A 20,923-nucleotide genomic window follows, 5' to 3' on the forward strand; every position below is an offset into this window, starting at 1 on the left:
CTAAGCCTAAAACTTCCTGGATGGTAGAGAACTCTTGATCTCATTTAAATATATAGGTTGACTTGCCAATATCTCTACAGCTCAGCTGGATGCTGTGCACTGGACTCCCATGTGGGAGAGAGTTGTGGAAGGACAGACAGTCCATGCATTCCTGTGGGAAGGCTAGGCTACTCTCGTATCACTCTGAAAAGAAGGTTTTATATCTGAGCAGCTGTTTTAGGCCCTCCAACATTAGCCTTCATGTAATAGCACAATAACATTAAAATAGCCAATGAATTTATTACTTGCAGGACTATTATTAAACATTGCCCACTATGTGGCTAAGTCCCATCTAAAGCACTGACATAAAAAATTATTAAGAAACCAGTTCTAGAAAAAGTTCTGCTTTCCATGAAGAATTTGCTTGCTTCTTTCTTCCTAATAATAATAACTGTATAACTTAATTCATTTCCATCTCTGCCTCTGTTCTGTTTACAGAAACAGAACAAAATCCAAAGCAAACCAAGTTAGTCTGCACATGTATACTTTCCCTTTTCTTGTCCTAATCTCTCAACGCTACTTGAATTTTATCAGGACTTTATTATAGAACCTCAGAAATATTTTTTGAAATAACTTTGGATATGGAAACCTTAAAAATTAGACATATGTGAAAATATTATAAATTATTATTTCTGAAAGTTTGCCAGGGGAGGGGATGGGTGAGACAGCGTGAAAGGAGAACAGGGTCAAGAAAGGCTTGTTTACAACAAGCCACTAAGGAAAATCAAGGCATCCCAGAAATAAAAAACGTGCAACATTCCCAAATTGTTGGAAATTTTCTGCAGTGGCTAGTCTTTAAGGCTATGGTAGTAGCTTGTTTGCAGTATTCTTCCATTACCTTAATTAATGGAGTCCTCCCAAAAAAAAATCCAAAAAGGTAGGCAGCTATATCATTGCAGATAACACTTGATATTGGAACCAGGAACCTTAAAAAAAAAAAAAAAAAAAGGCGCAGGAAAGAAAAATTCTATATGATTAAGTGGTAAATATTCATATAAGTTTGACTCATAATAAATCAAGGCAGCAACTCTTTAAATTACACTGCAGACTAGTCCAGGACCTAACACTAGCCAAAATGTCCATGGAAATAATAAATGTCAACCAAATTTGCCCATTTAGCAATTAAGCACAAAAAAACTACAAATAAATTGATATGCAAGAGAATACTGCTAAGGAAGAAAATTAATCAATTTCTGCAGTTATGGATGTTTAACATTCAGTTTTATGAGGAACAAATTATTATAGTATAAAAAGTAAAACAAATCAGGTTCAAGGTTTATCTTACCAAATGTAGTTTCTTAAAATGGAAAATGAGTTAACTGCTTACACAGAGTATGAAATGATAAATTAATACCATGCTGTTAATACTATTTCTCTTTCAGGTAAAATGATCAATTTTAATTCTATATCATTTCAAGGTTACACTGAACACTACTAATGGTATAGAACTTACTAATTGCAGCAAAAAGTTTGTATATGGGAGAGCAGTCTTAAAATCATTCTAATTATTCACATGCACGTACATACACAATCTTGTTTATATATAAAAAAAAACTCAACAGGGAATAAATTAATCTTGACCAAACTCATCAACTGTTAAAGATTTTAATTAATGGTTTTAAAAGCAATGTGAACAAAATATGGTCAGATATTTTTAATCTCACACTTTTCCTCTAATCAATGCTTATAAAAAATGCTTTCTGAGTCTGCAAGTCACCACTATAGAGCTAGCAACTCCATACATCCAAAATCTGGCAACTCACTCCTATATAGAGCAGGGCAGAACTTACTCAGTTTTCAGCTAGAGAAGATGAACTTTCAGCACAATGTTTGCTAGCAAGTAAACCTATCATGTTCTTTTTCCATTCTCCATAAATTATACATTCTTTTTAAAGTCTACACTTGGTAAAAAGTCACATGAGGTTTATTAACATCCTTGAAATATAATTAATCATTGGGTGCTTTTGTAAGGACCTTGTGCATTTTTAATTGGAATCTGAACAACAAAGATTTCCAGTTGTTAGCAAAGCACCTTGCCTTCATTTGTCAAATAGTAAGCAAAAATCAATAGGGCATTTTAATGGAATAGAGTGACAACATATGGTAAATTTCAGTAGAAATCTGGAAGACACAGTTCCATGTTAAAGAGCTTTAAAAAGTGCTAAAACATCATAAATATAAAACAGCATAATACTATTCCCTTACCATATCATGCCTTCAAACAGATTTTGGATGACAAGATGTGACTGAGTAACAATTATCAGTAAAGTGACATGAGTCCATGCGAACTGTTAATAGCCCAACAACACAAAAATTAGTAAAGACAAATATTCAATGCAGCTGAAGAAGAAAAAGCAATTTTGAAACACAAAAACCTGACACAACTTTTATTCAAAATTTGTAAGATAAGGTCATATAAAAATAAGAACGGTTAGTAACTTATATTCATTTTGTTGCCTACTAGAACCTTAGAATAATAAAAACCTTTAAGAAAGTATACGCAGACAGAAGGTTAACAATACTGAAAATACCACTAACCTGAAAAATACATATAAAAAGTAAACCATAATCTTGAATCATGGTTACAATGATATTGAGAAAGTTATAGCATTAGGGCATTTAGAAAGGAACATTTTACTCTGACTACATACTGCAGTTACTAAAAATGATAAACTGTTTCTCTTTTGAAGTTCATTACATGACTTTTCCCTATGGAGCTAATTCTAACTTCAAATCATTCAAACCAGCAGGTTCAACTGCTCTTAAATTCCATCTTTTCATACTTGAAAGCTGATCTTCACTGGTCTGCTCAATGACAATATTCAATTTCAAAGTCCTTTGCTTTTCGTCAAGTCCACCTAGTCTAGAGACGGCCACATCAGAGACTTTTTCTTTCTTTCTTTTTTTTTTTTTACATGGGCAGGCACTGGGAATCAAAAATCAAACCCAGGTCTTCGGCATGGCAGGTGAGAACTCTGCCACTGAGCCACTGGCCCACCCATCAGAGACTTTTAACATCGTCTTTAAGAGTAAAATGTGAACAAAAAGAAGCCAACGCTCTATGTCTAGTATTTGGTTTGAATTTTATAAAATGAATTCAAATTTCTTAGAATTTTAGTTTATTCATAATAATCTTGTTTCCAATTAAAAAAAAACATTATGATACTTTAGTGGTTGCTTTGTTGTATTTTACTTTTATCTGCTTAAAAGATCCAATTCTCTTTTACTTTTGTTGCTTCAAAAATGCAAATATGACTTTTTCAAGGAGGCACTATATATACTTTCATAGCAAATTCTATGATTTACTATTTGTCTTGTCAGTAGATTTACATTAAGAATTTTCACCTCAGATCCCCTGAAATTATGAATGTAAGAAACACTACAAGTTTCCAGTGAATAAAAGTGAAGCATAAAAAATAGGAAATATATCCTTAATCTAAAATGAACACTGGTACACGAATTCACATATCTAAATACTGCAAGTATTTAGTATTTAGTAACATACTAGTATTGACAGACCTAAATACTACATTGCATATTAGTCTTATACTAAGTGACATTAAAGAAACAGGAAAAGTTCATCAGGTACAGTGATAAATTTCCTTAAACATTAAGACTGATACACTGTACAAAATACCTTAGCCAAAAAGAATTATGCAATCCTGTAACTAACATAAATATCAAGAGAACACATGCTCTCCTCCCTGCTTTAAGCTCATGCTAACAGCAAGTAAATACAGCGACTTTCCATAGAAGGATATGATAGATATTTCTCAGACTTTCTGACTGAGAAATTATGAAAGCCCATCAAAATTTCTACAAATGTAAAGAATCCTAAAACTTTCATTTAATTTTATAGACTTACAAAACACTCAAAGAAAAAAATTTCAAGAAACTTTGAAAACAAAGTTAAAATTATAAAATCTTCAAAACGTTTAAACCTTGGCATTTTGTATTTAATGGTCATTGTAAATTAAGTACCCTTAACATTCAGGCAAGACATCAACTAGGAGATTTCTGTAGCTTTTCTCAGCACAGAAAAAAATTAAATGTAAGGATTTTTATTACAGCAATCACTACAGAATAATGGTTAATACACACCATATAAAACTGCAGACGATAATGTTTCTTCACCAAGCTCAGTACAAACATGCAGAAACCTGTTCAAGAACAAAAACATGTACTTGTACAATTTGGTACCAAGAATGCATATGAATCACTGAGCTCAATTAAGCCAATTTCCTATACCATGTCTAGGCATATTTTAGCCATTTATATACTATCTGCATAAGTGTTTACATGAAGCATAAGTACATTTCTTGAGGGAAAAGATCTTTGTATTCTCCAAAGTGCCTAGTAAGTATATTTCCTGACACAGATTCAATAAACATCCCTGCATTAATTCAAGAAATTAGTCTCTTGCGAATATGTGGACATGGAAAAACAGATCTTGAATTTCAGTTGAATCAAATTTATTTGCTTTATCAATCCATCAAATGTAAATACAAAATGCTTCCAATCTGTACATAGTACAGAAACTATTAATAATAATTATTATTATGGAAGCTAACAACTGAACACTTATGTTCCAGGCACTTGTCTAAGCATTCATATATATTAACTCATTTAATCCTTCCAATATTCCAGTGATGTAGGGATATTTTATAGATGAAGAAAAAAGCACAAAAGGCATTCAGAGCTTAGAAAGTAGATAAGCCCCAGACAGCTTACTGACCCTCAAGAGTCAAGTAGTTTCATAAACTCTTATTTAATTAGCTCAGCAAGATTCAAGTTAGGAGTAACTTGAAAAATCTCAGAAACATATTATAAAAAGTATAGTAAATATAATACTTTCACTAATTTCAAAACTAAAAGCATTTGCATGTTTATATACTTCAAATGTACTGCAGTGAAAAATTACTAAATATTCTCATCTAACTAAGTGAAATCTAATAGTCATACAATAAAATAATGGGGGGCAATATGCCCAATATAACATGTCAGAAAACTTCTAAAGATGACATTTTTACAGAGTGGAAATTTAAAATGCTTAAACCAAGTTAAATTTCAGATAATTTAATTTCAGAATGCACATATACATTCTATTCTGGAGCATCTTTAGAGAGTGAGTTCTCTGAAATAGAAATTGAACTATCAACTGATCGATCCCATAGGAAATACAGATTTTGCATGTGAAGACAAAGCAGTGTGATCAGACAGATGCCGGTAGACTCTCTCCTTCGGTCTGAGCAGATCACCTGACTCTCCCAGGAAGAGCCGCGGGAATTTCTCAACATCATTTACCTGATTATCTCCTCACAGATACTATTCGAAAATATGTGACCTTCTCCTCCTTGAAATTATATACCATGTACCCATAAGCACTTCTTAAAAAAAAAAAATTACCAGAATTATTCAGTGTCTTCTGAGTGGACGCTTTATCCAGAAGAGTTGTGCCAACTTACTTTTACCTGATCCAATTCTGCCTTTAAATCAACCAGTAACATGCCCTATTAAGGGATATTAATTGTCTGACATACTCTATTAAGGGATATAAATTATCTGACTCCGAGATAACGTTAAGATAATACAGTTCTTTGACTTTTTTAGGGGGTAAGGGAGGCTACATTGTTTTCATAGAACATCTACGATTAAATGCTATTTTAAAAGAAAAAAAAGAAAAGAAAAATATTTGCTAAAGGAAACATAAGAACTTCATCCTTTTCATTCATAACTGTATGGCCAGATGCTTATTTTAAACTTAAATATGTCAAAATGCATATATGTATTAAACATCAATAAATAGATGGGAACAATCACTTTGTACAGTAGAGTCCATAATTAAAGAAGATTTGTATGACTGCATCTCCAATTAAATTCACAAGATTTGTTACAGTATGGTAGGTAAAAGTATACATTTAAAAAGCTTCCAAATATGCAACTCTTGATGTACAATCATGTTCCGCTGCATTTACTGATAATCATCACATACATGATGCTGTGTCTGGTGCTGTCTATACAATGATACGTCCATCATATTTCCACTCTCGAGGAACACATCAGGTGACTAGGGAGAGACAATCACCCATCAGACTAAAGAGAGGTATATTCAAACAGAACAAAAGAGAATGAGATTTCTAAAAGTGTCAGGAAAAGTAAAAGCCAAAAAAAAACCCCAACAAAACAAAAACTTTGCGAAGTCCAAAAGATGGGCTAGGGGCAATTTTAGAAGGATGAGCCAACAATTACAACTTATTTATTTAGCAATTCTGATGTGCCAGGCACAGGATACAAGTATGAGTAGGATCAGTAGGCAATGACATCCAGGAGCTTATAGTCTAGTTGAATAAAACAGAAAATAAAAAGAAAACATAAGGTTTTTGTTTCTTTGCAGTTTTACTGAGGTATAGTCACACACCATACAAACCATCCGAAGTGTACAATCACTGGCTCACAGTATCATCACACAGTTGTGCATACAACCCCATGATCAACTTTAGAACATTTTCATTACTCTAGAAAAGAAAGAAAAAAGAAAACCCAAATCCTCCAATACTTCTTATTTTACTGACCCACAGTACTGGTGCTATACATTTGTTACTATTTATGAGAATATTAAAATGTTACTGCTAACTATAGTCCATAGTTTGCAACACGTACATTTCCCCCATAAATCCCTCTATTAACTCCTTCTAATAGGGTCATACATTTGTTCCAGTTCATTAGGGGAACTTCTTGTATTTGTACAGTTAATCATGCATTACCAACAAGAAAGTTATTTTAAAATTATATTGTTGATGATGAACCAATTCAGTAAAGATATGTAGTCCCTGACTGCAATGGCAGACATTAAGATGGATGTAAGATAGAATATTGGAGACTGGTGTCTAAAACTTCACTTTTTAACTTGGTTTATATTTCATTACAATTACCCAACTAATTAACACTGCAAAAACTTTCTAAGAACATATTAAATAACTTCAGAAGCACAGTTTTATATGTGTCCATATACAGACACTAGACTACAACTGAGTTATCAGAAGTTTTAGATGAATACGTATCATACAAACTGTAACCGAAACCAATTTAATTTAGCTAAAATTAGCTTTAATCTGCGTGGCGAGCTACAGGTTTAAACAACACTGGCATGTATATGGATTTTAGTAGTCTTTAATTCCAAACTTGTGTTTTGGGAGGTATGGCATCTGTGACGTTATCTGTGACACCTTCTAAGGATTCCAACATCTTCTTCTGCTATACAAGATGCTCAGAATGTTCGGGGAAAAAAAATCTTAATTATACAGCATTAGTTATGACTTAAAGTTAATTTTATATGTCTATCAATTTCTTGAATTCAGTATATTATATTCAAATCACAAATTTTTCCTTAAGCATTTTGTTTTTTGACTTTTTAAGAATATTTTCATTGATATATATTCAGGCACCATACAGTCCATCCAAAGTATGTAATTGATGGCTCACAATATTATCTCATAGTTATGTTTTCATAACCATGATTATTTTCAGAACATTTGCCTCATTCAAGGAAAAAAATAAAAAGAACAAGAAAAAAATCTCTTAAGCCTACCTCTCATTGATCACCAGTATTTTAATCTATCTAATGTTTATCATTTATTCCCCCTTATTTATTTTTTAATCCCTACTTTTTTACTCATCTGTCTTTACCTTGGATTAAAGAAGCATCAGACACAAGGTTTTCATAATCACACAGCCACACTGTAAAAGCTGCATCAATAGTCAATCATCTTCAAGAATCAAGGCTACTGGAACACAGTTCAAAAGTTTCAGGTACTTCCCTCCAGCCACTCCAAAACACCATAAACTAAAAAGGATACTTACATAATACAGAAGAATAAACTCCAGGGTGAACTCTGTTTTCAAACCCTGTTTGAAATCTCTCAGCCACTGAAACTTTATTTGGTCTCATTTTTCTCTTCCCCCTATTGCTCAAGAATGCTTTCTCAAACCATGATGCCAGGTCCTGGCTTATCCCTGGGAGTCATGTTTCAAATTGCCAGGGAAATTTACACCGTGGGAGTCATGTCCCACATAATGGGGACGGCACTGAGTTCACCTGCTGAGTTGGTTGAGAGACAGAGGCCACATTTGAGCAATAAAAGAGGGCCTCTGAGGGTGACTCAGGCATAACTTTAAAAAAAATTTTTTTTTAAATACCAAATAAGACCAAACGCAAACATTCTTAACGTTTTATCATTCCATACTACATATACAATCAGCAATTCACAGTATCATCACATAGTTGCATATTCATCATTATGATCATTTCTTGGAACATTTGCATCTATTCAGAAAAAGAAATAAAAAGAAAACAGAAAAAAATTTATACATACCATACCCCTTACCCCTCCCTTTCATTGATCACTAGCATTTCAAACTAAATTTATTTTAACATTTGTTCCCCCTATTTATTTATTTTTATTCCATATATTCTACTCGTCTGTTGACAAGGTAGATAAAAGGAGCATCAGACACAAGGTTTTCACAATCACACAGTCACATTGTGAAAGCTGTATCATTATTCAATCATCCTCAAGAAACATGGCTACTGGAACACAGCTCTACATTTTCAGGAAGTTCCCTCCAGTCTCTCCATTACATCTTGACTAACAAGGTGATATCTACTTAATGTGTAAGAATAACCTCCAGGATAACCTCTCCACTTTGTTTGGAATCTCTCAGCCATTGAGACTTATTTTGTCTCATTTCACTCTTCCCCCTTTTGGTCGAGTAGGTTTTCTCAATTCCTTGATGCTGAGTCTCAGCTCATTCTAGGATTTCTGTCCCATGTTGCCAGGAGGGTCCACACCCCTGGGAGTCATGTCCCAAGTAGATAGGGGGAGGGTGGTGAGTTTGCTTGTTGTGTTTGCTGGAGAGAGAGGCCACATCTGAGCAACAAAAGAGGTTCTCTCGGGGGTGACTCTTAGGCTTAATTTTAAGAAGGCTTGAACTGTCCTTTGTGGGGTTAAGTTTCATATGAACAAACCCCAAGACTGGGGGCTCAGCCTATAGCTTTGGTTGTCCACACTGCTTGTGAGAATATCAAGAATTCAACTTGGGGAAGTTGAATTTTCCCTTTCTCACCATTCCCTGAAGGGGACTTTGCAAATACTTTTTTATTCACTGTTCAAATCACTCTGGGATTTATCGGGGCATCACTCTGGACAAACCCACAAGATCTCATGTCCTCATGTCCTACTCAAGGTTCCATGTACTTATGGTGTTCAATTAAGCTGTCTACATAAGTTATATTAGGAAATGCACTAGTCAAAATATAAATTTTGTACCAACATTTTTTGCTTTAGTCTCACACATAAGTTGAAATTTTAAAATATTAATTACCACCTATTTTCAGCACCCTGCAGTAATGACATTCCTTTGTTCTTCCTCATGCAAAAACATTTTTTAAATTTGTGCATTTAGTCACTATCAATACACACTCTAGGCATTCCTAGATTATACCATCTCAGTCTTTATGGTCTATCTTTCTTTCTGATTTCATTTGTGCCCCTAGCCCTACTCCCTCTATTATTTTCACATTCAGCTTCATTCAGTGTTTTAACTTAATTGTATTACAGTTAGGTAGTATTGTGCTGTCCATTTCTGGGTTTTTACATTCAGTCCTGTTGCACAATCTGTATCCCTTCAGCTCCAATTACCCAATATCTTACCCTATTTCTATCTCCTGATGGTCTCTGTTACCAATGAAATTCTCCAAGTTTATTCACTAATGTCAATTCATATCAGTGAGACCATACAGTATTTGTCCTTTTGTTTCTGGCTAATCACACTCAGCATAATGTCCTTAAGGGCCATCCATGTCATTACATACTTCATAACTTTATTCTGTCTTACAGCTGCATAATATTCCATCATATGTACATACCACAGTTTGTTTAGCCACTCATCTGTTGATGGACATTTTGGCTATTTCCATCTCTTTGCAATTGTAAATAATGCTGCTATAAACATTGGTGTGCAAGTGTCCGTTTGTGTCTTTGCCCTCATGTCCTCTGAGTAGATACCTAGCAATGGTATTGCCGGGTCATATGACAATTCTATATTTAGCTTTTTGAGGAACCGCCAAACTGCCTTCCACAGCGGTTGTACCATTTGACATTCCCACCAATAATGGATAAGTATGCCTCTTTCTCCACATTCTCTCCAGCACCTGTCATTTTCTGTTTTATCAATAATGGCCATTCTGGTGGGTGTGAGATGTTATCTTATCATGGTTTTGATTTGCATTTCTCCAACAGCCAGGGAAGTTGAGCATTTCTTCATGTGCCTTTTGGCCATTTGTATTTCCTCTTCTGAGAAGTTATCTGTTCAAGTCTTTTGCCCATTTTGTAATCGGGTTGTTTGTCTTTTTGTTGTTGAGTTGAACAATATCTTTATAAATTCGGGATACTAGAACTTTATCTGATATGTCATTTCCAAGTATCATCTCCCATTGTGTACGCTGTCTTTTTACTTTCTTGACAAAGTTCTTTGATGCACAAAAGTGTTTAATTTTGAGGAGTTCCCATTTATTTATCTCTTTCTTCAGTGCTCTTGCTTTGGGTGTAAGGTCTAGAAAACCGCCTCCTATTATAAGATTTATAAGATATTTCCCTACATTTTCTTTTAAAAGTTTTATGGTCTTGGATTTAATGTTTAGGTTTTCGATTCATTTTGAGTTAATTTCTGTATAGGGTGTGAGATATGGATCCTCTTTCATTCCTCTGCTTATGGATATCCAGTTCTCTAGGCACCATTTATTGAAGAGACTGTTCTACCCCAGGTGAGTTGGCTTGACTGCCTTATCAAAGATCAATTGTCCATAGATGAGAGGGTCTATATCTGAACACTCTATTCGATTCCATTGGTCAATATATCTATCTTTATGCTTAGGCATAATTTTAAGTAGGCTTGGCTTTCCCTTTGCAGGAATAAGTTTCATAGGGGTGAACCCCAAGATCGAGGGCTCAGCTTATTGACCCAGTTGTCCCCACTGCTTGTGAGAATATCACGATTCCCCATATGGGGAAGTTGAACATTTTTTCCTTTCTCCCAAGTCCATCAAGGGAACTTTGCAAATACTTTTTAATTCTCTGTCCAATTTACTCTGGCATGTGATAAACAAGATCTTACTCCTTATTCAAGATTCCAAGTAATTAGTGTTCAAATAAACTGATCATATAAGTTAATTCTTAAGGGTTTTAAAGAAGTCAAAATGGTGTTAAAAATATTTAGGTGTGGAAGCTGGCAAAATGATGGCATAGTGAGGGGTAGAACTTAGTTCGTCTTCCAGGTCAGCTAAAAAACAGCCAGAAACTGAATGGAACAACTGTTGTGGGGACAAAATGACCAGACACACATCATACACAAGCCTGGAATGGGTGGAATGGCTGAGATCCCACACAGAACTGTAAGTCTCCCAAGCTGTGGAGGCTGGCACCCATCCCCCCATGGGCTTGACAGGCTGATTCCCTAGGAAAAAAGAAACAGACCCTACTAGGGGCAAGGATTGTAGCTCAACCAAGCTCCAAGTGCAGAATTAATTAACACATTCTCAAGCACAGATAAATCTGGAGTAAGCACTAAAGGTACCCGGAGTTTTCACCCTGGCAGTGAGGGGGTGGGGCTGACAGAAAACAACCAGAAAAAATGACCAACAGAGGATTTTGAGTTGGATACCACAGAATACTGGAAAAGGGCCAGGCCCCATAAAAACGGGACACAGATTTTGGGGACACATGGAGCTGTTTACCAACTCCAGCTCTTGATTGACAAACCCGGGAAACTCCGGTCTGGCTCTGGAAAGGCTTTCTCTCTCACTCTTTTTTTAACTTCTTCACAGCTCATTAGAGAAAACTGAGAGCACTCTCAAGCTTCAGCACTCACTGCCCCAGGCAAGGGAAAAATTAAGGCACATCCAAGAAACAAAGTAACTAGTTAGGTGAATGGGGCTAATAATCTAAAGGGTGTATCTTCCCCAAGAAAATGAGGGTGGGACCCAGGTCAATCTAAACCCACCTTCTGCCTCAGCCTCTGTCTCAACCACATCACTGGCAGGGAGAAGCTGCTGACATTAAAGTCACTGTACCATTTTATGCTGGTGGGAAGCTGTGGCAGACAGACACGACAGGCTGGGCAGGGTAGGAAAAGCAGAGAGTCTAGAGACTTCACAGAAAACTCTGACAACCTGCTGAGTCTCATCTTCAGGGAAACAGGATACTAGTTACACCCTCCTAAGGTGCGGGCCTTTCCTATGTGGGAAATATTGACTGTGGTCAATCATACCTGATCTGCATTGGAAGTCATATCTGATCTCCTCAAAAAGTGGTTCCGCATAGGTTGGACAAGAACCAGAAAAGTTAAAGCTAAAAATTTCTGATCAGTTAAACATGCCATGCTAGAGGTCTACAGGAAACTTAAATGAATGCCAAAGAACAGATAGAGAACAAAGCCAACCAACAAGAAAACCCTAGGTAAAAGAGTAAAAATGACCTCCAGAATAAACTAGTTAGCAAAGCAAATGCCTAGATATCAGCAAAAAATAATGAGCCATACTATGTAAACAGACGTTATGGCCCATATTGCACCAAATCAACATTTCAAATGAGATACAGGAGGTGAAATAACTAATTCAGGATGTTCAAAGAGACATGCGAAATCATAAAAAATCAAATCAATGAGCTGAGGGGAAGATATGGTAAAAGAGATGAAGTATATAAAGAAGACAATGGGTAAATATACAGAAGCACTTGACAACTTGAAAAAAACAAACAGCAGAATTTATGGGGATAAAAGGCCCAATAGAAGAGAGGAAAAAACAATGGAGACCTACAAGAGCAGATCTGAAGAAGCAGAAAAAAGGATTAGTGACTACGTGACAGGACATCTGAAAAATACAGAAAATCACATAGGGAAATGAATGGAAAAATATGAGCAGGGTCTCAGGGAATTAAATGACAAAATGAAGCAAATGAACATATGTGTTATAGGTGTCCCAAAAGAAGAAGAGAATGGAAAAGGGGCAGAAAGACTAATGGAGGAATAATCACTGAAAATTTCCTATTTCTTACAAAACATATAAAATCACAGATCCAAAAAGCACAGCATACACCAAATAGAATAAATCCAAACAGACCTACGTCAAGATACTTTCTAGTCAGATTGCCAAATATCAAAGAATTCTGAGAGCAGGAAGAGAAAATCAATCCATCACATACAAGGGAAACTTGATAAGACTATATGTGGATTTCTCAGCAAAAACCATGAAGGTGAGAAAGCAGTGGTATGGTATGTTTAAGATTCTGAATGAGAGAAACTGCCAACCAAGAATTCTATATCCAGCAAAACCATCCTTCAAAAATGATGAGGAGTTTAAAATATTTTCAGAGAAACAGAGCCTAGGAGAGTTTGTGACTAAGAGATTGGCTCTCCAAGAAATACTAAAGGGAGCACTGTGGGCAGAGAAGAGAAGATAGGAGAAAGAAGTCTGGAGAAAAGTGTAGAAATGAAGACTATCAGTAAAGGTAAAAAGAGAAAAAAAAATAAGATATGACATATAAAATCCCAAAGACAAAATGGTAGAAGTACTGCTATTACAGTAATAACATTAAACGCTAATGGATTATAACTCCCCAATCGAAAGACATATATTGGCAAATGGATTAAAAAATAGGACCCATCTATATTCTGTCTACAACAGACACACTTCAGACACATGGACAAAAACAGATTAAAAGTGAAAGATTGGAAAAAGATATTTCACAGGAAACAACAAGCAGAAAAGTGCAGGAGTAGCTATAATAATACCCAACAAATTAGACTGCAAATGTAAAACAATTAAAAGAGACAAAGGACACAACATATTAGTAAAAAGAACAAGCCATCAAGAACATATAACAATTATATATATTTATGCACTGAGCCACAGTGTCCCAAAACATATAGGCAAACACTGACAACACTGAAGGGAGAAGTAGACACCTATATTGTAATATTTGGAGACTTCAGTTCACTACTCTCATCAATGGACAGAACATCTAGACAGTGGATCAATAAGGAAACAGAGATTTTGAATAATACAATAAATTGACTAGACTTAACAGACATTTACAGAACATTACAATACACCACAATAGCAGGATTCACATTTTCCTCAAGAGCTCATGGATCATTCTCAAGGACAGACCACATGAGGGTCACAAAACAAGTCTGAATAAATTTTAAAATATTGAAATTACACAAAACACTTTCTCTGATCAAAATGGAATGGAGTTGGAATGTAATAACAGGAAGAGGGTAAGAAAATTTACAAATAGATGGAGCTAAATAACACACTCTTAAACAACCAGTAGGTCAAGAAAGAAATTACAAGAAAAATCAGTAAATATCTTAACGCATATGAAAATTAAAATGCAATATATCAAAATGTGTGGGATGAAGCAAAGGTGGTGCTGAGAGGGAAATGTATTATTTTAAATGCCTATATTAAAAAAGAAGAGCAAAAATCAAGACATTAACTGTTCACCTGAAAGAACTAGAAAAACGAAAGCAAACTAGCCCCAGAGCAAACAAGAGAATAGAAACAACAAAGATTAGAGAAGAAATAAATGAAATTGAGACTATAAAAACAATATAGAAAAAAAAAAAATCAGAGGTTGGTTCTCTGAGAAAATCAATAAAATCGATGGACCCTAGTTAGACTGACAAAGGAAAAAAAAAAAAACAAAAAAAGAGAAAGGATGCAAATAAAATATAAGAGGAGGGCGGGCCGCGGTGGCTCAGCGGGCAAGAGTGCTTGCCTGCCATGCCGGAGGACCCCGGTTCGATTCCCGGCCCCAGCCCATGTAAAAAACAAACAAACAAACAAAATATAATAAAATAAGAAAATGTTTCCCTTTCTTCCTCCCTTCCTTCCTTCCATCCTTCCTTCCTTCTCTGTCTTTCTTTCCTTCCTTTCCTCCCTCTCTCTTTAAAAAAAAAAAAAAAAAAATATAAGAGGAGACATAACAACTGACCCTGCTGAAACAAATGAGGCAATAAGAAGATACTATGGGCAACTATATGCTAATAAACTAGACAACATAGATGAAATGGACAACTTCCTAGACAGGCATGAACAGCCAACACTGACTCATGAAGAAATAGATGACCTCAACAAACCAATAACAAGTAAAGAGATTGAATCAGTCATCAAGAAGCTCCCAAAAAAGAAAAGTCCAGGATGCTTTGACATGTGAATTCTGCTAAGCACTCAAGAAAGAATTAGCCGAGAAGGGTTGTCAATTCGATCTCGCGAGATAGGACGGAAGCCTGTGGGAGCCCGTGGCCTTTAAAGTGTGGTTCAGTCCTTTCCTCCTGGGGTAGTTTGTAAACACGACTGTGCTTGCGGCTCTCGGGCGACTGAAAGGCGCATAAGCTAGTGATCTGGAAAGGATACTTAAATGGAAACTTTAGAAGCTCTGCTTATTTGATAAGAGAGGAGTGATTCCTGGCAGCAGAGTGAATATAAAGCTCATGGCCCACCAGCCAGAAACCGTCTTTGCCATAAAAAAGAGGATGTGATAAGTTGTTCAACTTATGAAATTCAAGTTACCTGTGAATTCTGCCAGGCAATACAAGGACCTGTGGAATATGAGTGATGACAAACCCTTTCTATGTACTGCCCCTGGATGTGGCCAGAAGACCACGCCTGAAGTATATTCTTTCAGAAATATTTAACGATTGCCTTCAATGGAGAAACCATGTTCCTAGTTTCTTTGGAACATAAAAACGAATCTTGCTCCAAGCGTTTTACCAACGAGGATCATTTGGCTGTCCATAAACATAAACATGAGATGACACTGAAATTTGGTCCAGCACGTAATGACAGTGTCATTGTGGCTGATCAGACCCCAACACCAACAAGATTTCTGAAAAACTGTGAAGAAGTGGGTTTGTTTAATGAATTGGCAAGTCCATTTGAGAATGAATTCAAGAAAGCCTCTGAAGACAACATTAAAAAAATGCCTTTAGATTTATCCCCTCTTGCAACACCTATCATAAGAAGCAAAATTGAGGAGCCCTCTGTGGTAGAAACAACTCACCAGGAGAGTCCTTTACCTCATCCAGAGTCTACTACCAGTGATGAAAAGGAAGTACCATTGGCACAAACTGCACAGCCCACATCAGTATTGTTCGTCCAGCATCATTACAAGTTCCCAATGTCCTGCTTACAAGTTCTGACTCAAGTGTAATTATTCAGCAGGCAGTACCCTCACCAACCTCAAGTACTGTAATCACCCAAGCACCATCCTCCAACAGGCCAATCGTCCCTGTACCAGGCCCATTTCCTCTTCTGTTACATCTCCCTAATGGACAAACCATGCCTGTTGCTATCCCTGCATCAATTACAAGCTCTAACGTACATGTTCCTGCTGCAGTTCCACTTGTTCGACCAGTCACCATGGTACCTAGTGTCCCAGGAATCCCAGGTCTGTCCTCCCCTCAACCAGTACAATCAGAAGCAAAAATGAGATTAAAAGCTGCTTTGACCCAGCAACATCCTCCAGTGACCAATGGAGATACTGTCAAAGGTCATGGTAGCGGATTGGTTAGGACTCAATCAGAGGAATCTCGACCACAGTCATTACAACAGCCAGCCACATCTACTACAGAAACTCCGGCTTCTCCAGCTCACACAGCTCTACAGACCCAAAATACAAGCGGTCGTCAAAGAAGAGCGGCTAATGAAGATCCTGATGAAAAAAGGAGAAAGTTTCTAGAGCGAAATAGAGCAGCAGCTTCAAGATGCCGACAAAAACGGAAAGTCTGGGTTCAGTCTTTAGAGAAGAAAGCAGAAGACTTGAGTTCATTAAATGGTCAACTGCAGAGTGAAGTCACCCTGCTGAGAAATGAAGTGGCACAGCTGAAACAGCTTCTTCTGGCTCATAAAGATTGCCCTGTAACTGCCATGCAGAAGAAATCTGGCTATCATACTGCTGATAAAGATGATAGTTCAGAAGACATTTCAGCACCGAGTAGTCCACATACTGAAGCTATACAGCATAGTTCTGCCAGCACATCAAATGGAGTCAGTTCAACCTCCAAGGCAGAAGCTGTAGCCACTACAGTCCTCACCCAGATGGCAGACCAGAGTACATAGCCTGCACTTTCACAGATTGTCATGGCTCCTTCCTCCCAGACGCAGCCTTCAGGAAGTTGATTAAAAACCCACAGTGCAACAGTTTTACATACTCATTAGTGACTTCAGAAGGAAATCAAGGAAAGACCAGTTTCCATTTACGCAAAATTTGTGGTTATAATTTTTTTTTTTTACTTGAAATTAAATTTGGCTCTAAAGTTGGTATAGCAGCAGTTCATGATCAGACTGAAATACAGTTTTTAGTGTCTGGAAAAAGACTGATTTTGCTTTTTTTATAAATATTGCTAGATTTATTAATTTTTCTGTGCTAAATGTACAAATTGTATTATAATCCATTGTGGTTTATTTCACTTTAATTTGGTGGTGTTCTGATAAATGGGGGGTGTTACTGAATCCCCCTTCCCAGTTCCATTTCTCTTAATCCTCAACTGTGATTGTAGTGTTGTTATATCATTTATACCAAAGTTCTGCATAGTCCCTGTTGACTTTGTAATATTAACAAGGTCATAAAGCACTAGGAAGAGAAAGACAGAAATTTGCTTTTAATCTCCTTGCCTTTGTTTTGCACATTATGCAAAAAGAAGAACGTTGGGGAACACTTTTTTTTAAGTGAGTGGTAACATGGTAAAAGACATACAGTGCTTTTATGCACACTGAACTAGATCAGTGTCATTAGTAATAGTTTCATTTTTTTAAGATTTTAAGTAGACCTCAATTTTGGAATCCCTCTCATTTCAAAAATAAACTTTATTTTTCAGATCTTAAATTCAGTATTTACCCTACATTTTGAGACTTAAAAAATATGTAATTATAGAATGTACAATACACGGTTATCAGATATTTAATGATTTTTTGGAATTAATGTTTGAGGGTTTTGGTGAGTTTTTTGGGGGCAGATTTCAGGTTCCAAAATGAGAAGTTTATGCATAATCAAGTATGGTATGGTTGCCAGAAAAGCCTAAAATTACTATTTAGAAAATTTAAGACTTTTCCCCCATCATCTTGTACTTGTGAGCTAACTTGTACTTATTCTTGTGAAAGCACTGTCATTCTTTTAGTAGCAAATTTTGATAATGTTTCTCGTGGAAAAAAAATCAGTATCTATCTTTAGAACAATGTAATTATAATGTGGGAAGCAAGAATGAGTGCATGAGAGAGAAAGTGAATGAGTGAGTGTGTTTTGTGTGTGTGTGTGTGTGTGTGTGTGCGTGTGTCTTTTCAGTAGTTTATGCCAGCAATCTTTGCTTGAATGTTTAATGATGCCTTCAGTGTGATGCTGGCCAATAGATGACTGCAGTTTAAAATGTCATTACCGTGCAGGCTTGGATAACTAACATTCCATGATGTAGTTTGTTTCTGATGAAATGATTGTAGGTACACTTTTCTCATTATCCAGTCATCTGTGGGATACTGAGTTTTCTAATGTGCCATTAACTATTTTTATTCTGCAGTTATGTTCAGAATACAGTACAATATTTTAAAATAGACTAAATTGTTAAAATATATATATATATAAAGTAGTGGATGTGTGTAAGAAAACTTTGTAAAATAGTTATGAGTCTTACCCAGTAGCAACTTCTGGCATTCAAGCAGGATCCCATTATGTAAATATCTGTAATGCATTTATGATAAGTTGTGCAGTTTGCTCTGCATCCACACTACACTATTTGCAAAAGTCTCAGTACCATCTCCTAATGAGACTGACATTTTAAAAGCCTGTATGGGATATCCTTTATAATTCAAGGAAATATCCTACCTGCCTAACTTTCAAACTGGGAAGCATTCAGAATATACAAATGACATTTCAGGACTTTTGAGTATGAAGATAATAGGAATTTTATTGTTTGACTTATTAAAAATGAGAGCATTTTTAGTTGATACTTCTACTTCTAAAATTTATTTTTAACTGATTTTGTAATTTCAAAGTAATCAATTTCTAATCATGATTTTGCCAGTTATGCTTAAGAGTTGATCTCAAAGGCACAAAATATGAATTCTGCAAGAAAGCTATTTTTATTATAGTTTTGATGTGTTAGGCCTCATTGTTTCACCTTCCTAAGTCCTTCAGTGCATTTTCTTTCATCTTATTATTTATGCAAGGTAAAGTTCTTTGTTAACAGAATTCTTGCAACTGTAAAATAAAACTATATAGATGTAAGAAGTCATGTAAACAGTTATTGAGCTTACCAAGGTTAGCAAAACTTTCATTATAAACCAACCTGTATCAGCAAGTAAAAGTTATTATTAGTTGTATAAACAAATTCCATTTTAACTTTCAGAATGTTGCACTACTTCTGTACCTAGCATTTTGAGTCCTTATATTTGCAATGTTACACAAACTGTACTATTTTCTTTTATGTGCTGTTTGCATGAGTAAACCACCAGAGAATAAATTCTATCTTGAAATTATGTTCAAAAAAAAAAAAAGAAAAAGAAAGAATTAGCCAAACAGAGTCAAGAGGTTATCCTGGAGGTTATTCTTACGCATTAAGTAGATATCACCTTGCTATTTAGGATGCAGTGGGGAGGCTGGAGGGAACTGCCTGAAAATGTACAGCTGTATTCCAGTAGCCATGTTTCTTGATGATGATTGAACAATGATACAGCTTTCACAATGTGACTCTGTGATTGTGAAAACCTTGTGTCTGATGCTCCTTTTACCTACCATATCAACAGATGAGTAGAACATATGGAATAAAAATAAATAAATAGGGGGAACAAATGTTAAAATAAATTTAGTTTGAAATGCTAGTGATAAATGAAAGCGAGGGGTAGGGTGTATGGTATGTATAATCTTTTTTTTTCTGTTATCATTTTATTTCTTTTTCTGTTGTCTTTTTCTTTTCCTAAATCGATCCAAATGTTCTAAGAAATGATGAATATGCAACTATGTGATGATATTGAGAATTGCTGATTGTACATATAGAATGGAATGATATGTTAATATTTTTGTCTGTTTGTTGCTAATTTTTTTAATTAATAAATAAAAAAATAAAAAAAGAGAAAGAATTAGTATCAATCCTGCTCAAACTCTAAAAAAAAAAAATTGAAGAGGAGGGAAAGCAAACTAACTCATTCTATAAAGCCAACATCATCCTACTACCAAAACCAGACAAAGATACTACAAGAAAATAAAATTACAGATTAATCTCTTTAATGAATATAGATGCAAAAATCCTTAACAAAATGCTTCATATTGAATTTAGTAGTACATTAAAAGAACTACATACCATGACTAAGTGGATTTATTTCAGGTATGCAAGGCAGGTTCAACACAAGAAAATCAACTAATGTAATACAGCACATCAAGAAATAAAGGCAGAAAAACCACATGATCATCTCGTTTAATGCAGAAAAGGTATCTGACAAAATTCAACATTCTTTCTTTGATAAAAACACTTCAAAGGATAGGAATAGAAGGGAACTTCCTCAACATGATGAAGGGAATGTATGAAAAGCCCACAGCTAACATCATCCTTAGTGGGGAAAGACCGAAAGCTTCCCCTCTAAGATTGGGAACAAGACAAGGATTCCCACTGCCACCACTGTAATTCAACACTGTGCAGAAATTTCTAGCCAAAGCAATTAGACAAGAAAAAGAAATTAAAAGTAACCAAATTGGAAATGAAGAAGTAAAACTCACTGTTTGCAGATGACATGATACTACATATTGGAAATCTTGAAAAATCTACAGCAAAGCCACTA

General features: G+C 35.5%; 1 protein-coding gene and 1 pseudogene across 1 annotated transcript in view; one reads left to right on the forward strand and one right to left on the reverse strand.

The window, feature by feature from the left end:
* Window positions 1–20,923, reverse strand: part of CDS1 (CDP-diacylglycerol synthase 1) — an 86,866-nt gene that overhangs the window by 18,855 nt on the left and 47,088 nt on the right. The window contains exons 6-8 of the mRNA XM_077142956.1: window positions 4,141–4,199; window positions 2,245–2,327; window positions 878–965 (exon numbers count right to left, since the gene is read on the reverse strand). Coding sequence (XP_076999071.1) covers window positions 878–965; window positions 2,245–2,327; window positions 4,141–4,199 — 230 coding nt within the window. The remainder of the gene's footprint in view (window positions 1–877; window positions 966–2,244; window positions 2,328–4,140; window positions 4,200–20,923) is intronic.
* Window positions 15,369–17,462, forward strand: LOC143668290 (cyclic AMP-dependent transcription factor ATF-2-like; annotated as a pseudogene).

Source organism: Tamandua tetradactyla, chromosome 24 (genome assembly GCF_023851605.1).
Source record: "Tamandua tetradactyla isolate mTamTet1 chromosome 24, mTamTet1.pri, whole genome shotgun sequence".
NCBI classification, from domain to species: Eukaryota; Metazoa; Chordata; class Mammalia; order Pilosa; family Myrmecophagidae; genus Tamandua; species Tamandua tetradactyla.